The sequence below is a fragment of the Sciurus vulgaris genome (genome assembly GCF_902686455.1).
Source record: "Sciurus vulgaris genome assembly, chromosome: 10".
Lineage (NCBI taxonomy): Eukaryota > Metazoa > Chordata > Mammalia > Rodentia > Sciuridae > Sciurus > Sciurus vulgaris.
The window spans coordinates 63,640,700-63,661,950 of NC_136470.1; the positions used below are offsets into that span (position 1 = coordinate 63,640,700).

The following is a 21,251-nucleotide window of genomic DNA, read 5'->3' on the forward strand; positions in this document are numbered from 1 at the left end:
CAATACAAAGAGTAGAAGAGACTAAAACTCAAACTAACAACCAGATTCCAAGTGGGAACATCTAGGGGTGGGCCCTCAGGTCTGACACACAGACATCCACTATCACAGACAAAACAAAGAATTAACACAAAGGCTATGGATAACACACCTATGAGAGGTTTCAGTTTGGATCACTCTAGGATACTTTGGCAAGAGAAAGTCGTGCCCTAAAAAAGGCCTACACATGAGAGTGGAAGAGAAATTCATTCTCACTGATGCAAAAAACCCAACACAGGAATACAAGAAATATCAAAACACAAGGTAACACAACACCTCCTAAAGTTCATAATTCACCAGCAACTGATCCCAAAGATATTGAAGTAGATAAAATATCAAAAAAAGAATTCAAAAAAATCATTATAAAAATGGTCAATGAATTTTAAGAGCACACAGAAAAATAACTGAATGAATTAAGAAAGTCCATATAAGATATGAATGAGAAATTCAGTAAGGAGATAGAGATACTTAAAAAGAACTAAACAAAAATCTTAGAGATGGAAGACACAATAAATCAAATAAAATGTTCAGTTGAAAGTCTCTCTAACAGAGTAGACCGTGCTGAAGATAAAAATCTCAGAACTGAAAGACAAAATGGCTACGCTGGAACATTCTAACAGCACTAAAGAAAAAAAAAAATAAGAAACTATCATCAAATTATACAAGAACTCTGGGAAAACACTAAGAGGCAAAATTTTAAAATAATTGGAATTGAAGAGGATTGTGAGATGCAGGCTAATGGAATAGATAAACTCTTCAGAGAAATAATAAAAAAATATCCAAATTTGAAAATTAGATAGATATCCAGATACAGGATGCATTCAGAATCCTAAATAAACAGGATTAAAAAAAAAAAAAAGAACCTTTCAATAATATTAAAATTTTAAATGCCTAACATATAGAACAAGGATAAAATTTTTAAAACCCCAAGAGAAAAACATCAGGTCACATTTAGAGGCAAGACAATTAGAATTACTTCTGATTTCTTAGCACAAACTCTAAAAGCCAGGACAACTTGGACTGATGTGTCCCAAGTCCTGAAAGAGAATGTCAATCAAGATGGCTACATTCAGCAAAGCTATCCTTCAAAATTGAAAAAGAAATAAAAACTTTCCAAGATAAGCAGAAACTAAAAGAATTCCTCACTACTAAATCAGCACTAGAGAACTTACTGAAATAAATATTCCACACAGAAGAAATCAAAAACAAACCCAGAACTCAAAAATGAACAAATCTCATTTGAAAAGTAGCTAAGCAAGTGGAAAAAAGGACCAAAATTAAACATTAGAAATAAATCAAAATGGCAGGAATTAATAAACATCTATCCAAAACAACATGGAACATAAACAATCTCAACTCTCCAATTAAAAGACATAGGCTAGCCAGGAGGTCAAGAGGCTGAGGCAGGAGGATTTCAAGTTCAAAGAAGCCAGCCTCAGCAATTTAGCAAGGCCCTAAGCAACTTGGCAAGACCCTGTCTTAAAAAAAGAAAGAAAAAGAAAAAAGAGGTTGGGGGAGGGGGCTAGGGATATGACTCAGTTGGGTTTAAGCCCTGGTACAAAAAAAAAAAAAAAAAGACATAGGCTGGCAGAAGGGATTGAAAAACAAGATCTAACTATATGTTACTTGCAAGAGACTCACCTTAAAGGCAAAGATAGCCACAGGCTAAAATGAAAGGATGATCTTTAATTTTTTTTGTTGTTGTTGTTCCTTTTAGTTATACATGACAGTAGAATTACTTTTACGTATCATACATACATGGAGTATTACTTCCCATTCTGTGGTTGTACATGATGTGCAGATACACTGGTCATGTATTCATATATGAACATAGGAAAGTTATCTCTGATTCACTCTACTGACTTTCCCATTCCCAACCCCCTCCCTTCACCCACTCCCCTCTATCCAATCTGACGAATCTCCACTTCTCCCTATTGTGAGTCAGCATCCACATACCAGAGAGAACATTTGACTTTGGGTTTAAGGGATTACTTGTTTCACTTAGCATGGTAGTATCCAGTTCCACCCATTTACCTGTAAATGCTTTAATTTCATTCTTCTTTAAGGCTGAGTAATAAATATTCCATTGTGTATATGTACCACATTTTTAAAGGATGAAATTTTGATATATCAAAAGCAAGCAGGAGTCACTACTCTCTGACAAAGCAGATGTTGAACCAAAATTAATCAGAAGAAATAAAGAATGTCACTTCATACTGATAAAGAGAACAATCCAACAAGAAGATAGTGATAGCAAATATTTATGCCCCAAACATGGATGCAACAACTCATATTAAAGCCTCAGATAGACCCCAGTACAAAATTACTAGGTAATTTCAACACATCTATCTCACCAATAGGTAAGTCATCCAGACATGAACTTAGTAAAGATTCTTTGGACCTGAAAACTACTATAAATCAAATGGACTTAACAGAATATTTTATCCAACAACAGATGAATATACTTTCTTCTCAATAGCTCTGGAAACTTGTCCAAAAGGGACTCTATTTTAGACTACAAAACAACTCTTAGGAAATACAAAAAAAAAAAAAAAATTAATGTAATTCCATTAATCTTATCAAGTCAGAATAGAATAAAATTAGAAATCAATGTGACAAAACCATACGGAAACTATATAAATGCACAGAGACTGAACAATACACTTTTTGAATAACAAATAGGTGATAGGAGAAATCAGGGGAGAAATTTAAAAATTCTTAGACTTAAATGAGAATAGTTGTCAAGAGCAGAGAATGAATCATTGCTTGAACTGATCCCTGGACAGAGTTGATGCTGCTCCTAGGAATTTCTCTGTGGTCTCTGCTGATTGAAAACTGTCCAGTTCATGGTGGCCTCAGTTAATAGGGAGAATTCTGTGCCATGAAATTCTTTAGTTCATAACTTTTGAGTTCAAAGGCCAGCTCCCAGGGACAGAAACCAGAACAGAGGATTCTGAACAGAGCAAGATAACTACAATGTTTCAATGTTACAATGGATAAATTTCTAGACACATATGACCTGCCAAATTTGAACCAAGAGGACGCAGAAAACCTAGAAAGACTAGCAATGAGATAGTAGCACTGCTACTCCTGAGCCTGCCTGCTTAACTGTAACTTTAGAGGATAGGCTTCTTGAGTCCCGCACAAAGCTCCTAACATTGCACGTTGCAACAGTGAAAAAGCTGCATAAATGTTTCCAGTCCTACAACTTTCTTGTGCACAAGGAATAATGCCATTATAATCTTTAACTTTTTGATTATGAGACCATACATAAATAAACTTGCTGGAACAGTTCTTTAATCAGTGTTTCCCCATCAGCATGCAGTGTTTCACCTGAGCCCAGCTCTCTTCTCAATATGTGTGTGTGTGTGTGTGTGTGTGTGTGTGTGTGTGTGTGTGTGTGTGTGTGTGTATGGTGTGTGTGTGTGTGATTTCTTCAATCCCCCTCACCCCTCGCCAGTTTCTCAGGTTCAGCCATGCAGGTCACTCACTGTAAATAGTAATGCAACAGCATAGAACCTCTGGGACACTGCAAAGGCAGTTCCAAGAAGAAGGTTTATAATGATGGGTGTTGCAAGAAAATCAGAAAGATTCCAAATAAACAGCCTAATGATGTATTTCAAGACCCTTGAAAAAGAACAAACCAATTCCAAAACCAGTAAATGGAAGCAAATAATTAAGATCAGAGCTGAAATCAATGAAATTGAGAATTAAAAGTCAATACAATGATCAATAAAATAAAGAGTTGGTTATTTGAAAACATAAACAAGATTGATGAGCCCTTAGCCAAGCTAACCCAAAGAAAAAGAGAGAAAACAAAGTAATAATATTAGAAATGAAAAAAGAGAAGTCAGCACAGACATCATGGAAAAGCAGAGGATCATTAGAGACTGTTTACAAAACTTATACTCCAATAAATTGGAAAACCTAGAAGAAATGGATAAATTTCTAGACACATATGACCTGCCAAATTTGAACCAAGAGGACCCAGAAAACCTAGAGAAACTAGCAATGAGATAGTAGCAGTAATAAAAAGACTTCCAATAAAGGAAAGCCTAGGACCAGATGAATTCTCCACTGAATTCTAACAGACCCTTAAAGAAGAAATAATCCCAATGCTCCTCAAATTATTTCATGAAATAAAAAGGGATGGGACACTTTCAAATTCATTCTATGAAACCAGTATCAAAATCATATCAAAATAAGATAAGGACACATTAAGGGAAGAAAACTATGGACCAATGATGAACTTAGATGTAAAAATCCTAAATAAGGGGCTGGGAAGATAGCTCAGTCGGTAGAGTGCTTGTCTTGTAAGCACAAGGCCCTGGGTTCGATCCCCAGCACCCCCAAAAAACATAAAATAAAATAATAAAATAAAATAAAATCCTAAATAAAACATTAGCAAATCATATACAATAACATACTAAGAAGATTGTATATTATGACCAAGGTAGTTTTATCCCAGGGATGCAAGAATGGTTTAACATATGCAAATCAATAAATATAATTCATCACATAAATAGAATTAAGGACAAAAATCACTTAGTCATCTCAATAGATGCAGAGAAAGCACTTAACAAAATTCAGCACCCACTCACGATAAAAAAACACTAAAAAAACTAAGGATAGAGGGAATCTACCTCAGCATCATAAAAGCTATAAATGAAAAACCCCAAACCAACCTCATAGTAAATGGGGAAAAACTGAAAACATTTCTTTTAAAATCTGGAACAAGACAAGGATGACCACTCTTACCACTCTCGTTTAATATAGTACTAGAAATTCTAGCCAGAGCAACTAGGCAAGAGAAGAAAATTTAAAGGGCTAAAAATAGAAAAGGAAGATGTCAAATTATCACTGCAGATGATATGGTCTAAAATGATAGGATATAAAAAGCTCTATCAAAAGACTATTAGAGTTAATAAACAAATTTGGCAAAGTGGTAAGTTACAAAATCAACACAGAAAAAATCAATAGCTTTTCCTATATATCAACAATGAATGAAACAATTCTATTCAAAACAGCCTAAAAAAAAAAAAACTAAGACTAAATCTAACAAAGAAGGTTAAAGACCTCTCTCTACAATGAAAACTATAGAACATTGAAGAAAGAAAACAAAGAAGACAGAAGAATATGGAAAGACTTCCCACATTCATGAATTGGCACAATTAATATTGATAAAATGGTCATATTACCAAAAGCAAAATAGATTCAATGAAATTCTCATCAAAATACCAATGACATTCTTCACAGAACTAGTGAAAGCAGTCCTGAACTTCATTTGGAAGAATAAAAGAGCCAGAATAGTCAAAGAAAATTTTTTCAAAAAAGCAATGCTAGAGGCACAATAATACCTGACTTCAAATTATACAATGGAACTATAGTTAACAAAAACTGCATGGTTCTGGCATAAAAACAGACACATAGACCAACAGAACACAAGACAAATGCACACATCTACAGTCATCTGATCCTTGACAAAGGTGCCAAAAACATACATTGGAGAATAGACTGTCTTTTTAACAAAAACTGCTAATCCATCTGTAGAAGAATGAAACTAGACCCTTATCTCTCGCCCTGCACAAAAATCAACTCAAAGTGGATGAAAGACCTAGGAATTAGACCAGAAACTATGTAACTCCTAAAATAAAACATAGGGTCCAAACACCCCAGAGTAAAGATATAGGCAATGACTTTCTTAATAGAACTCCTAAAGCTCAGGAAATAATGCCAAGTTAATAAGTGAGATGTCATCAAATTAAAAAGTTTCTACATAGCAAAGGAAACAATTGAGAATGTGAAGAAAGAACCTACAAAATGGGAGAAAATCTTTGCTAATTACTCTTCTGATAGAGGATTAGTAGTTAGAATATATAAAGAAGTCAAAAAAACACCAAAAAAATCCCCCAATTAACAAATGGGCATATGAATTAAACAGACACTTCTCAAAATAAGAAATACAAATGGCCAATAAACATATGAAAAAAAATGTTCAACATCATTATCAATTTAAGGAAATGCAAATCAAAACTACACTGAGATTTCATCTCATATCAGTCAGAAAGGCAGCCACCAAGAACACAAACAATAATAAACACTGAAAAAGGAACACTTCTACACTGTTAGTGGGATTGTAAATTATACAACCACTATGGAAATCAGCATGAAGTTTCCTCAAAAGACTAGGCTTGATATACAGATCTGATTCAAGATGGCAGACTAGAGGGAGGCTGCATTCCTTGTCGCTCTGTGGCTTGGGATTCAAGCAGAGGAAATAACTATTTCTCTGTAAGACTGCCACCCACTGCTCACCCTCTACCTACCACTCGTACCTCAAATAGAGCACTAATCTCCAGGATATATATAAAGAACTCAAAAAACTGATCACCAAAAAAATAAATAACCCAATCAATAAATGGGCTAAGGAACTGAACAAATACTTCACAGAAGATCAATGGACATATGAAAAAATATTCATCTTCTCTTGCAATTGAAGAAATGCAAATCAAAACTAAGATTTCATCTCACCCCAGTCCGAATGGCAAGTATCAAGTATACAAGCAATAATAAGTTTTGGCAAGGACGTAGGGAAAAAGGGACACTCATACATTGCTGGTGGGACTGCAGATTGGTGCAATGGAAAACAGTATGGAGATTCCTCAGAAAATTTGGAATGGAACCACCATTTGGCCCAGTTCTCCCACTCCTCAGTTTCTACCCAAAGGACTTACGAACAGCATACTACAATGACACAGTCACATCAATGTTTGTAGCAGCTGCACTCAAAATTGCTAAACTATGGAACCAACCTAGATACCCTTCAACAATGAATGGATAAAGAAAATGTGGTACATATACACAATGAAATATTACTCAGTCTTAAAGAAGAATGAAATTATGGCATTTGCAGGTAGATGGAACTAGAGGATATCATGCTAAGTGAAATAAGCCAATTCCAAAAAATGAAAGGCCAAATGTCATAAGCAGATGCTAATCCATAGTGTGGTGGGAAGTAGGGAAGAATAAAAGAACTTTGGATTGTGCAGAGGGGAGTGAAGGGAGGGGTTGGGGTGTTGGGGATGGGAAGGATGGTAGAATGTGACAGACATTATTACCCTATATACATGTATGAAAAATAAACAAAACTTAAAAAAATTTTAAAAATACAAGCAATAATAAGTGTTGGTGAGAAAAAGGTACACTCATACATTGCTGGTGGGACTGCAGATTGGTGCAGCCACTATGGCAAGCAATATGGAGATTCCACAGAAAACTTGAAATGGAACCACCATTTGACCCAGCTATCCCACTCCTCAATTTCTACCCAAAGGACTTACGAACAGCATACTACAATGACACAGTCACATCAATGTTTATAGCAGCTCCACTCACAATAGCTAAACTATGGAACCAACCTAGATACCCTTCAACGATGAATGAATAAAGAAAATGTGGTACTAGAAAAAATAGGGATAGTGGGAACATTTCTTAACATCGTAAAGGCCATTTATGCTAAGCCCATGGCTAATATCATTCTAAATGGTGAAAAACTGAAAGCATTCCCCCTAAAAACTGGAACAAGGCAGGGATGCCCTCTTTCACCACTTCTATTCAACATCGTTCTTGAGACTCTAGCCAGAGCAATTAGACAAACCAAAGAAATTAAAGGGATACGAATTGGAAAAGAAGAACTCAAACTATCCCTGTTCACTGATGACATGATTATATATTTAGAGGAACCTGGAAATTCCACCAGAAGACTTTTAGAACTCATAAGTGAATTCAGTAAAGTAGCAGGTTACAAGATCAATGCTCATAAACACAATGCATTTTTATACATAAGTGATGAATCTTCAGAAAGAGAAGTTAGGAAAACTACCCCATTCACAATAGCATCGAAAAAAATAAAATACTTGGAAATCAATCTCACAAAAAAGTTGAAAGACCTCTACAATGAGAACTATACAACACTAAAGAAAGAAATTAAAGAAAACCTTAGAAGGTGGAAAGATCTCCTAAGTTCTTGGATAGGAAGAATTAATATTGTCAAAATGGCCATACTACCTAAAGTGCTATACAGATTCAATGCAATTCCAATTAAAATCCCAATGATGTACCTTACAGAAATAGAGCAAGCAATTATGAAATTCATCTGGAAGAATAAGAAACCCAGAATAGCTAAGGAAATCCTTAGCAGGAAGAGTGAAACAGGGGGTATTGCAATACCAGATCTTCAACTCTACTACAAAGCAATAGTAACAAAAACAGCATGGTATTGGTACCAAAATAGAAAGGTAGATCAATGGTACAGAATAGAGGACACGGACACAAACCCAAATAAATACAATTTTCTCATACTAGACAAAGGGGCCAAAAATATGCAATGGAGAAAAGATAGCCTCTTCAACAAATGGTGCTGGGAAAACTGGAAATCCATATGCAACAGAATGAAACTAAACCCCTATCTCTCACCCTGCACGAAACTAAATTCAAAATGGATTAAGGACCTTGGAATCAGACCAGAGACCCTGCAGATTATAGAAGAAAAAGTAGGTCCAGATCTTCAACATGTCGGCTTAGGACCAGACTTCCTTAACAGGACTCCCATAGCACAAGAAATAAAAGCAAGAATCAATAACTGGGATAGATTAAACTAAAAAGCTTTCTCTCGGCAAAGGAAACTATCAGCAATGCGAAGAAAGAGCCTACAGAGTGGGAGAATATCTTTGCCAATCATACTTCAGATAGAGCACTAATCTCCAGAATCTATAAAGAACTCAAAAAACTCTACTCCAAGAATTCAAATAATCCAGTCGACAAATGGGCTAAGGAAATGAATAGACACTTCACAGAAGAAGATGTACAAGCAATCAACAAACATATGGAAAAATGTTCAACATCTCTAGTAATAAGAGAAATGCAAATCAAAACCACCCTAAGATTCCATCTCACACCAATTAGAATGGCAATTATCAAGAATACAAGCAACAACAGGTGTTGGCGAGGATGTGGGGAGAAAGGTACACTCATACATTGCTGGTGGGGCTGCAAATTAGTGCAGCCACTCTGGAAAGCAGTGTGGAGATTCCTTAGAAAACTTGGAATGGAACCACCATTTGACCCAGCTATCCCACTCCTTGGCCTATATCCAAAGGACTTAAAATCAGCATACTACAGAGATACAGCCACATCAATGTTCATAGCTGCTCAATTCATAATAGCCAGACTGTGGAACCAACCTAGATGTCCTTCAATTGATGAATGGATAAAGAAACTGTGGTATATATATATATATATATATATATACAATGGAATATTACTCAGCCATAAAGAATGATAAAATTATGGCATTTGCAGGTAAATCGATGAAATTGGAGAATATCATGCTAAGTGAGATAAGCCAATCTCAAAAAACCAAAGGTCGAATGATATCGCTAATAAGTGGATGATGACACATAATGGGGGGAGGGAATGGTTAGTGTTAGGGTTAGAGTTGGGGTTAGGGAGGGGGGTAAGAATGGAGGAAGGAAGGACTGTATAGAGGGAAAAGAGGGGTGGGAAGGGTGGGGGGAAGGGAAAAAAATAACAGAATGAATCAAACAACATTACTCTATGTAAATTTTTGATTACACAAATGGTATGCCTTTATGCCATGTACAAACAGAGAAACAACATGTATCCCATTTGTTTACAATAAAAAAATAAAAATAAAGAAAATGTGGTATATATACATAATGGAATACTACTCAGCCTTAAAGAAGAATGAAATTATAACATTTGAGGTAAATGGATGGATCTGGATCCCAAAAAACATCCCAAAAGGCCAAATGTTTTCTCTGATATGCAGATGGTAATTCACAAGGGAGGGTGCCTAGGGGGAAATAGTTACTTTGGATTAGGTAGAGGGGAATGAAGGTAGGGGAGAGGAGTAGGAAGAATAATATTCTATTTATATGTTGTTTTTATTTATTAAGTAGGAAGAATATGACATTATTACCCTATGTGCATATATGACTACATGGTCAATGTAATTCTACATTCTGTACAACCAGAAGTTTAAGAAGTTATGCTCCATTTATGAATGATGTATCAAAGTGCATTCTACTGTTATGTATAACTAATTACAACAATTTTTTTAAAAGACAGAAAAAATATTCATATTTATACACTTCCATATGCCATACAGCATAGTTGTAAGTGATGTCAGCAAAATTCTTGGCTAGTGCTATCATGATACCTACTATTTTTAAAAGTGAAAAACAACAGACTCAGCTTGAAAATCCCTTAACGCTTTGCCCTTCTATCTTTGACCCTTCTTCCCTTTGACCTGCCTTAAACATGTATGTCTGTCACAGAAAATAGCAGATATAAAAAGTAAACATATAAAAGAGATGTTAAGATATATTAAAACAGTGGAGCTAACATTCATTTACCAAAACCCACAACTTTAATAGAAGTTAATAAATAAAAACAACATATGAATAAGATAGTAAAAATTTGGTGATGTGTCGTTATCTGAAAAGAGGTCCCACAGCGATGCCTCCCAGTAAACACAGACATCGGAGACCAGGCTGGGAAGGCACAGATCTAATCTTACTTACGATTGTACAAGACATGTATAGGCACATTATCCAATCAGGTTAAGATGCTTGTTAAAACGTAACAGAACCAGCCTATAGGGAAGCTATACATCATACTAATGTAAACAAATCAAGTGTCCCTAAGTGATTCTGTCTGGAAACAAGTCTGAGACAAAGGACTGGGGAAGGGCAAGCTCCAGCACACAGCAAGAGGCGAGGCAGCGCGGGGAACTCACATCACAGCTTGCTGCGATGCCTGCTGAGCGAGGCTTCCCCTCAGCTTGTAGCTCGGCCTCAGTAACTGCAAAGGCCTACAATCCATGGCAAGTCTTTACCATTTCCTCAGTTTCTCTGTCCAGACTGTTAGGTTTATTTAAACCATGCTGTCAGTGACTGTTGTCAAATAAGCTTGAGGAATGTTCCCTGCAATTAAGTTAATTATAAACTAGATTGGAATATGGCAGAGGTAAAAATTATTACATTGTTACTCACCAAGGAAACCCAGAACTTCCCTGGCCCAGAGTAGAAGCCACAGAGGATGGGAGAGGGGTTTGGTGGGATAAAGATTTCAGGCAATGGCTCCTCTTCCTCTTCTTCCTCCTCTTCCTGTAATTCTTTTTCTGCATCTTCTCCCATCTCTTCTATTAGCTTCTTCCTCCTTGCTTCCCTTTCCTTTGCCTTCAACTCCTTTTGCTTTTCTCTCTTTTCAATTTCTATTGATCTCTTTTAAAAGAGACATGAGATAGATATCAAAACAACTGTGACACACTATTAAGAAAGAATGACAAAGAAAATAGAAGGCAGATAGGGTTCTAGAAAGACTCAGCTCTGATGTGACAAGCAATAACATTTAAAAATAATCATCGTGGGAGTATTCTTTTAACCCCCATTGTTGGTGTATAGAAATTACTTTGTAATTTTCTCCTAACAGAGGGTGTAAATAGTTTTCTCTCAGAGCCTGTTACTATCAATGCAGGACAAAAATGGATTAAGACAGTCCACCAAGAAAGTTATTTCCAGCTTTAGTAATACTGTGATTTAGTCCTCATTGTATATAAACCAGTCATTGAAAAAGCCCCCAACACTAGTGTCCCTCCTTCCCATCTTTTGTCTTTCTTTTGTTCGTCCCTCAGTATTATCTTCCTAATTCATGTGACCCTGCCACATCAATATCCTCCTCAACACTCACAACGATCCCAATGATCTAAATTGAAATGTCTTGGCTGGCATTTAAGGAGCTCCAGGCTCTCTGGGCACAGACTTCTACCATATCCCTCCACACACTGTATTCCTTCATTGTACCAGCCCATTCTTCATCTCCTGAAAACACTAAAAGCACTCACAATTCTGCCTTCCTTCAAAGTGTTCGCCCACTCTTCAACGTCACCCTCTCCATTTCAACTTTTCAAAATTCTTCCTGCCTTCTAAGTACTAAAGGTCACTTCCGTGCAGCTGCATTTGACCTCCTCCCACTCTTCCCACTCTTACATCAGCATCTTCCATCTAGTAGACACCACTTTCATTTCGGTGTCTATTCACTACTACCCTCTCTAGCTGCTTCCCTACCAGATTATAAGCTCCTTAAGGTCAGGGTGTGCTTCCATTTTCTTTGTATTCCCCCAGCACTTCTTACAGGATAGTTTATATCCTAATGAGAGAGAAAATATTAGGAGATAATGCTTCAAGAATATCGCATACCAGAATCTTAGATTTGACACTTGTGAAATGGAAACATTTTAAGCACATATCACTGATTTCATAGGAAACTACATCACGATCGTCCTCTTCTTCCTTGATGGTTGGACATGGAGCTTCAAGAACATAGCCATTCTCACAGAGAATCAGTAAAGTACTGTCAGGCTAAAAAATAAAGATTAAACAAGTCATTTTACACTTAGGAAATTTCTTTTAAAAACAGCTACATCTAAGTACACTTGGCATTTGATGTTTTAGTCATATTTTTGTCTTTGTGACCAAAAGCCTCTCCAAGAAAAATTAGAAGAGGAAAAGTTTCTTTTGGCTCATGGTTTCAGAGGTTCAGTCCCTGGTTAACAGATTCCATAGCTCTGGGTCTGAGGTGACACAAAACATCAGTCATGACAGAAGGGTAGGCTAACCTACCTAACGGAAGCAGAGAACTCCACTCATTAGGGACAAAATATATACCCCAAAGGCATGCCCCCCCACGACCCACCTCCTCCAGTCACACCCTACCTCTCTACAGTCGCTACTCAGTTAATCCCTACAAGGGGATTAGTGTGCTGATTAGGTTAAGGTTTTCATAACCCAAACATTTCTCCTCTGAACCTTCCTGCATTGTCTCACATGTGAGCTTTTGGAGGACACCTCACATCCTAACTATAACAAGACCTGGACACTTAATTAAGGAAGAGAAGGAGGTGGTGAGGAGAGCAGAGAAGTCCTGAATGATGCTCAACCAACCAAGCCATTTGAACTTTCTGTCACATATTCCTGGGCCCTCATAGGATAACCAAGGGGCAGGGCTAATAATTCCACCCACTGTTCTCTAGCTACAAGATAACTTCACTATGTTGCTTTGGTTAGATATGAGATGCCCCCAAAGCTCCTGTGTGAGGCAATGCAAGAAAGTTTAGAGATGAGTGGATTGGGTTATGAAAACCTTAACCTAATCAGTACACTAGTCCCCTCATAGGGATTAACTGAGTAGTGACTGTAGAGGGGTAGGGTGTGACTGGAGGAGGTGGGTCATGGGAGGGGCATGCCTTTGGGTATATATTTTGTGAGCTGATCTTGGGCTCTCTTTGCTTCCTGGTGCAATGTTCAGCTGCTCTCTTCTGCCACACCTTTCCACCATGATGTTCTGCCTCACCTTGAGCCCTGAGGAATGGAGTCAGCCTTCTATGAACTGAGACCTCTGAGACCTTGGACCCCAAAATGAACTTTTCCTCCTCAAATTGTTCTTGTTGGGTCTTTTGGTCACAGCAACAAAAATGCTGATTACAACCCATGTAGTAATTGAGATTTAAACTTGAGGAAAAATACTTACATGTAAGACTGAAGACCATATTAGCTGACAAACAGGTCCAGGGGTGTTGATAAAACCAATTGGTTTATAATCCTTTTCCACTTCAAAGAAAAAGACGGTGTGATCTTTACTCTAAGAGAGGTACACCCAACAAATTTATATTACTATGAAATCTAGTTCATAGAACATGAATGGCATTTAATGGTATATGTTATATACACTGAATATTTATACATACAATGGTCATATATCTCAGATTATTCTGAAGTAATTCTTCAAATATTTGCTTTGTCTCCCCATGTGTTCTAGTATCTGGCTCTGAAATTTTGATTACCACACTTGTATCAATTCACAAAAACTTCTATAATGCATATGGTCACATCATTTTAAAAATATTTTTATTAGGTGTTGATGGACCTTTTTTTTTATTTACTTATTTATATGTGGTGCTGAGAATCAAACCCAGTGCCTCACACTTGCCAGGTAAGCACTGTACTACTGAGCCACAACCCCATCCCTGATCACATTTTAATGCATGAAAAACTCTTTGAGCTATTCTCTTCATTTATGGCAGTTCAACTATGTTGTTCTTGCAATACTGGAGACTGAACCCAGGGCCTTGTGAATGTTGGGCAAGTGCTCTACCACTAAGCCACACACTCGGCTATGGTAATTCCATTTAAGAATGTACCCACACTATAAAATTCTGATTTATAAATAATACATCTAGAAGTTGAAATTTTCTGTTCATTTAAAATAAATATAGGACTAAATTGAGTAAGGCTTATAACTTGGCAAGAATATCTTAAATGTTATACAGAGTATACTGAAAGAACATGAATACAAGGAAAATAAACTATAACTATATTCTTAGATAACTAATTTCAGTAAGGCACAATCAAGTAGGTAGACTTATAAGCAAGGTTAACTTTGATCTTTCAATAGGAAACAGGAGGGAAATCTTCAGCTTACCCCTGTGGCTAGAACTTCTGCATCACGTTCATAAGCTAACGCAGTGACTTGAGCAGTATGGGGTTTGAAAACCTGTCTCAAATAAATATCGACATCTGGAACTTTTTTCCGTCCTGCAAAAATTGTGAGCCCTTTTGGATCATAAAGTTCAAGAATTCGAACAACCCCATCTTCAAATCCTACAACAATTTGTGCTCCAGAGTAGCTTACCTGAAAAAAATTTGCATGCACAGGACCTGAATTTAGTTAAGAAATGTGTACTACATAACAGTAAGTTTATGTTTCATTTGGATTTGGGTGATTTACATCGGCTGCCCACTGGCAACTTCTCAAACCACTTTCAGGTAACCTCTATCACTAAGGGCCATAAGAAGGGGAAATGACAGCAATGCAAGCTTCAGTGAGCAAACAGCAGAGTGCCTGCCACATGCAAGGCCACTATCACCAGTGACTCAACGGTGAACATAAATAGACTCAATCCCTGGTTTCAGAATTTAATGTCATCACACAAATTCTCATGAAATATGAACTGAAGTAAGTGCTAAACAAGAGAAACATACTCTCTGAGAACATATAACAAAGAAAGCTGACCTAGATGGAAGTCTTCTGTAAGGAAGAGACAGGAGAGCTGAGATTTGAAGGGTACTCAGGAATTAACTAGATACATGGAGGTGGGACAAGAACTCCTGACTCTATAACTTGCACAAAGGTTCTGGTCACAAAAAGAACATAACTCAGTGAAGTTATAGTTGGACTACAACAGACTGGAGTGAGGAAGCAGGGCTTCCACAAGAGGCTAGAGTGGAAGACAGGCAGGTACCAGGTTATGAAATAGCTTACATGACAAATAAATCGTATCTCATGTCTAAACAGTAATGCGAAGTTGTCAAAAAGTTTGTAGTTAGGGATTATAGGACTGAGGTGGTGTGCTCAGATTGTTTTTAAAATTTCATCTAAGTTGTAGTGTGGAAAACAGATGTAAGATGGTCCAGATAGTGTACAAGGAAACCTTTGGGAAGGCATTTTAAGAGGTGGCTACTGTACTCCAGGAGAACAGTGGTGGCCACAGGGTCTGAGGTAGTATAGTAGAGAAAGAGGTATGTGGATATATTTCAGAAAGCAATATGATTGCCCTATTTGGTGATGACTGGATATGGGGAATAAGGCAGAGGAAGGTGTCAGGGATGACTGATAGTAGAATTTACTGAGACAGAAAATATTGGAAGAGAGCTAGGAGTGTGTGTGTGTGTGTGTGTGTGTGTGTGTGTGTGTTTTGTTGTTCCTAATGTTGTGGAGGGAGGGATGACTGGGCTTGAGCATAAGATCATGAATTTCATCTTGGATATTGTGAGTTTGAGGTCCCCTTAAGATCTCAAAATGGAGATGACATTTAGTCTGCAACTTAGAGGAAAATTCTGAGCTAGAGATATAAATCCAGTAATGTCTGTATGTACTAAATCTCCTGTCTTGGAGGGCATTGAGGAGAAGGGCAAAAGCCTAGGCATCTTTTAGAGTGGTGTGACCATTCCTGAGGTCAGGCAATTATAAGAGTATTAGGAGTAAGAAACCTGTACTCCATTCAACAAACATTTACTCAGTATCTAAATGTACTAGTGACTGTAGAGGCACTGGAGGTACAAAGAGGAATAAGGTATGGTGGTCACACTAAAAAGTCTAGTAGGAAAGACAGACAATAAAGCCAATAAGTTTAACATGTTGTAATAAATGATGTAAGAGGGGAAAACTCACAGAGGAAGGAAGACCTAGCTTTACTTGAAGGTGTGTTCACAGAAAACCATGAGGAGATACTGTGGATCTGATCCATGTCATCAAGAATAATGTGAAGTCTTCCAGAAGGCAAAGGGGTAGATATGCAGAAAAGAAATTTCAATTTGAGCATAACATCTGTATGATCATTACTTAGATAAAAAGTTAAAAAGGAAACTCCTATGAACATCACACAACTTTCTGAATATATAAATCAAGGACATGGACTATATTTAGAGACTCTATAAATAGGCTGCGGGAAAGTGTGGGCCAGGCCTACAAATCCTAGTGCTCTGTCACTTGATCTCATTCCAACCTCACCATTGTACTGGCCTAAGTTCTTTTTTCAGATTTTGATATCATCATAACATTCCCCTCCATTCTAGTCATCTGTCTATTTAACTTGGGACTGGAACATTTTCTCTTTGATTTCAACTCCAAAAGAGTAAGGATTAAACCTTCCCCAATATATGTTGTTGTTTTTTTTATACCAGGGATTTAACCCAGGCCCAGGGGTGCTTTAACACTGAGCCATATCCCCAGCCCTTTTTAATTTTTATTGCTGAGACAGGGTCTTGCTAAATTGTTTAGGGCCTCACTAAGTTGCTGAGGCTAGCCTTGAAATTGCGATCCTCCTATCTTAGCCTCCCAAGTCTCAGGAATTACAGGCGTGTGCCACCATGCTCAGTTTTTCCAAAATATTTTCATGGCATTTTAAAGCAAGGTTGAGAATACTCTGACATGCTTCCTATGAAGAGATAAGGTTGAAAGTCCCCTTCTTTTGAAACTGGGTGGGCCTTGTAACTATGTGACCACTTTAGCCAACTAAGCATAGTAGAAGTATTTTGACTTTTGGGACTCGATCATAAAAGGCCGTCAGTTTCTGCCTTGTTTGTTGGAAAACGATCTCTTGGAGCCCTGGGTCACCATGCAAGAAGGGTGTGTTATGGTGGGCATGGTGGTACATGCCTATATCCCTGAAGTTTGGGAGGTTGAGACAGAAGGATTGCAAGTTCAAGAGTAGTCTCAGCAAATTAGCGAAACCCTCATCAACTTAGAAAGACCTTGTCTTAAAGTAAAAAATAAAAAGGGCTGGGGATGTAGCTCAGTGTAAAGTACCCTGGGTTAATCCCTAGTGCAAATAAATAAATAAATAAATAAATGTGAGTGAGTCCCATGAGGCTCCCAGGCTGTGATGAAGTGTAAGTCACATGGATAGGCTATTAGGAAAATCCTCCTGTGACAATCTCAGCTTAGTCCAGTCTTCAATTCATCCAACCCAGGTGCCAGCCTTGTGATCAAGAAGCCTGTAGATTATTCCAGGCCCCATCAAATCCTCCCAGATGAGACCTCAGACTCAGAAGTCAAGACAGTACGTCCCTGCTGCCACCTGTGTGAATTTCCAATCCAAACAGCATGTAAGCAAATTAAAACAAGTATTATTTTATGACCTCACATTTTGGGGTATTATATCCCACAGTGGTAGGTAACTGTAATAACTCCCTATCCCTGGCAATATTTTCCCCATAGTTGTTATCATATAAAAGAACATGTACTTTACTTATTATTTGGTGTATAATCTGTCTCTGCCTCCCTCCCACTAAAGACTAAAAGTTCATGAAGGCAAGTATTTTTATCTTTTGGTTCACTATTTTATTCCCAGAACCTAGAACAAAGCCTGGCACATTGTAGACAGTCTAGAATTATTAATAGGATGAATGAAATCAAAGGCAGGTGGATACACAAAGATCCGTTGGGTAATTACCTCACCACATAGAACTGTTACTAAATTGCATTTGGCATAAAAATACCATTTTCATTCAAAGTAGGACCAACTCTATAAAAATAGTGAAATCATGATATGATTTCCCTCATGTTCTGAGTAAAATAAACTAACAACACTTTCATTCTTCTCTAAAATTCTGAGTCAGAACTACCCGTCTTCCCACAAAATTGCAATGATGTATTTAGTAATGGAATATGGTACAAGTTCATTATAATAGCAAACTTACTATTCGGGGTACCCAGGTGAGGGCAGTACCTCCTTGTTTGAATTTCATCTGAGCCAAAGAATTTTTGCTAGCAAAATCATAGATTCGAACAGAACCTATAGAGAGATAGTTTTAAAAGAAACAGATTATACACGGAATATTTCTTTAAATATCTGGGCTCACTTTTCACATGTTGAGTATTATAACAGGAGATTTCATAAATAACTAAATAAAGTGGTAATTCAACAACCCTTCTTTCATTATTAAAAAATTTCCTTGTCCACCCTCATGCAGGTAGTTCATAGACGTGAATAGTAAAGAAGATGACGATGGCTGCCTGATGGAGTGGTCTCACCTTGGACAGTCCACATCGATCTGCCATAAAACCAACAAGAAGAAAGGTGATGGAAAGACCCGGAAGCACATGCATGCGGATCATATCAAAATGAACGGCATTTTCAGGACCTTTCAAGAGCTCGAGTCTTTGATTTCTCACAATGACTTTCGTACCCTCTCCCCTCCACAGCGACCTACCTCGCTTGCATTCCCAAAGGGGGAAACTTTTCCCAAAGGCAGATTCTCAGATGTTTTCAATCAAACACACATAAAAAGTCACACTGAAAACAAAATAAGGCCAGATATATTATTAAGAGTTCCCACTTACAGTCCAAGGCAGTCGTGGCCATGAGGTAAGTGAGAGGGGACGTAGCCACGGCTTCAATAGCTTCAGAGTGGAAGGAGAAGAGGCGTTCTGGATCATGGGTCTGAGGACAGACAAACAGCTTAGTAGATGCCAAAGACAGGGTGTCGTAGAAGTTAAGGTCAGGTTCATAGCAATGCAAATAGAATTCTTTTACACATGTCTGATTTTATTTGAATAGAAATGAGAAAAATTATAACCAGTTAGAAAGAGCACTGTACTCCGAAATTAGGAAAACCAGATGGAGTCCTGGTTTTGTTCTAATGACTGTGATTTTACGTAAGTTATTTCAAATGCCAGTTGCCTTTTCCATCAAATGAAATGATGACTACTACCTGCCTACTAAAGAAGGTAGCTGTGAGCATCACATGACATAATATAAATGAAAATCCCACATATTTACAAAATAAATACTGCATAATGCTAGGCTTTCTCTTTGCTACGTTTTGGACAAATTTGGCTATGAGATCTTTTTTTTTAGTGTAAAAATCATAACAAGAGAGAAAGAGAATTCTCCAAAAGTATTTTATATTTATTAGATTTTTTATTGAAATAATGATCAAATTGGAGAAATATAAGGTATCTTTCAATGAATAACAAAGATTTTTACTTTATAAGGTAGGAGAGAAATGGGCAACTTACAATATTGGAAAAACTAAGGTCAAGCTTCCATATGGCTCCATTGGAATCCTAAAAAATTAAGCACTTAAATGTGTTATATTTTTTCATTTTGAACTTTTCATCAAATTAAAAAACTTTCCTCCTATGCTTTAGTTAAAGTAAGGACAAACAATAATATCAAAAGCTTACATATATTATAAAATGTGATTGGCATTTAATAACAGCAACTTGTATATACTTTACAATACAATCACACAATAAGCAAAGCAATCTCATAATACTTATAGTTAAAAGGACATCTAGTCTAGATGATCAATTATACTATTCTTTTAATTTTATGTCCTGGTAACTTTTAAAACCCCAGAGAGAACAATGCAACTTACCTGAGCCAACCACAAGTTATATCCAGGTGTATTTATTTTTATCAGAGAAAAGAGATTGACATTTTTATCTACTTGAAGTTCATTAATAGGCTCAATCTCCAGTAATCCAGTATCATCTATAATATCAGCAGTGTCAATTGTCTCAAAGTCCCATATCTTGTAAAATTAATAAGAAAATAGTCAATCAGTACTTTCCTTAATTTCTAAGCCAGAAGAAGTTATAACTTTATGCAAAAGTAATTTTTGTTTCATGAAAATTAACAATGAGTAGGAGTAATTATAATACCACCAAAACCTGACCTCTGGGATTTTATTCTGAACTGAGGTACAAAAAGTCATTTTATTACACTTTTGTATGTATAGAGATTAGTGAGAAAGTACTATCTTACATAAAAATTTTAATTTCTCTAAAAGGAGCTATATTGGAAGGTTTCTATTAGGTCTTTCTTTTTAAAAAGTGTCCATAAAAAGTAAATGATTCAGTTTTTCAGCAAGTCATTTTAGTGAGCCTTGTTTTACACATACCACAAGGCCCCTGGAAGGGGAAATATACTCTTTTGCTTAGTGATTCAAGTACTATCTTAATTATAAACTGAGAAAACAGATTTAAATGATGGCTCCATTAAAAAATGTTTCCATTCCTTAAAGAAAATGTGGTGTACATAAACCCAATGGAGTTTCATTCAACCATAAAAAAGAACAAAATTATGCTATCAGCAGGAAAATGATGGAACTGGAGAGCATCATACTACATGAAATAAGTCAAACTCAGAAAGTCAAGAGTCACATGTTTTCTCTCACATGTGAATGCTAAAGAGAAGAAAGATAAAAAAAAAAAAAAAAGGTGGGGGGGAATCTCATAAAGATAGAAGTGAGACCTGTAGGGTAGAAGAATGTGGTCAAGGGGAAGAAAAAGAGAGGGCAATAGGAGGTACTGGGGAATGAAATTGATCAAATTATGTGATGTGCATGTAAGAAATGTCACAATGAAATCCATTACTCTCTAAAATTATTATGAGCCAATAAAAAACTTTTTAAAGAAAATGTTTCTCTTCTGTAATACTAATTTATACTCTATAATCTCAGATAAGGATAGTTTCTCCTTGGGAGAAGAGTCCAGAATACCACAGGAAGGATGAAGGAGCACTGTCTCACTTCACCATGGATGGCAGAGACTCAGAAGTTTTCTGT

At 36.9% G+C, this 21,251-nt stretch overlaps 1 protein-coding gene across 4 annotated transcripts in view; it reads right to left on the reverse strand.

The window, feature by feature from the left end:
* CFAP44 (cilia and flagella associated protein 44) overlaps nucleotides 1–21,251 on the reverse strand; it is a 158,639-nt gene that overhangs the window by 69,300 nt on the left and 68,088 nt on the right. For all 4 annotated transcript variants that reach the window (XM_079155381.1, XM_079155380.1, XM_079155382.1 and 1 more), the window contains 8 exons: nucleotides 20,061–20,216; nucleotides 19,699–19,746; nucleotides 19,021–19,120; nucleotides 18,378–18,472; nucleotides 14,599–14,808; nucleotides 13,648–13,758; nucleotides 12,318–12,479; nucleotides 11,112–11,342 (listed from right to left, as the gene is read on the reverse strand). In XM_079155381.1, coding sequence (XP_079011507.1) covers nucleotides 11,112–11,342; nucleotides 12,318–12,479; nucleotides 13,648–13,758; nucleotides 14,599–14,808; nucleotides 18,378–18,472; nucleotides 19,021–19,120; nucleotides 19,699–19,746; nucleotides 20,061–20,216 — 1,113 coding nt within the window. The remainder of the gene's footprint in view (nucleotides 1–11,111; nucleotides 11,343–12,317; nucleotides 12,480–13,647; nucleotides 13,759–14,598; nucleotides 14,809–18,377; nucleotides 18,473–19,020; nucleotides 19,121–19,698; nucleotides 19,747–20,060; nucleotides 20,217–21,251) is intronic.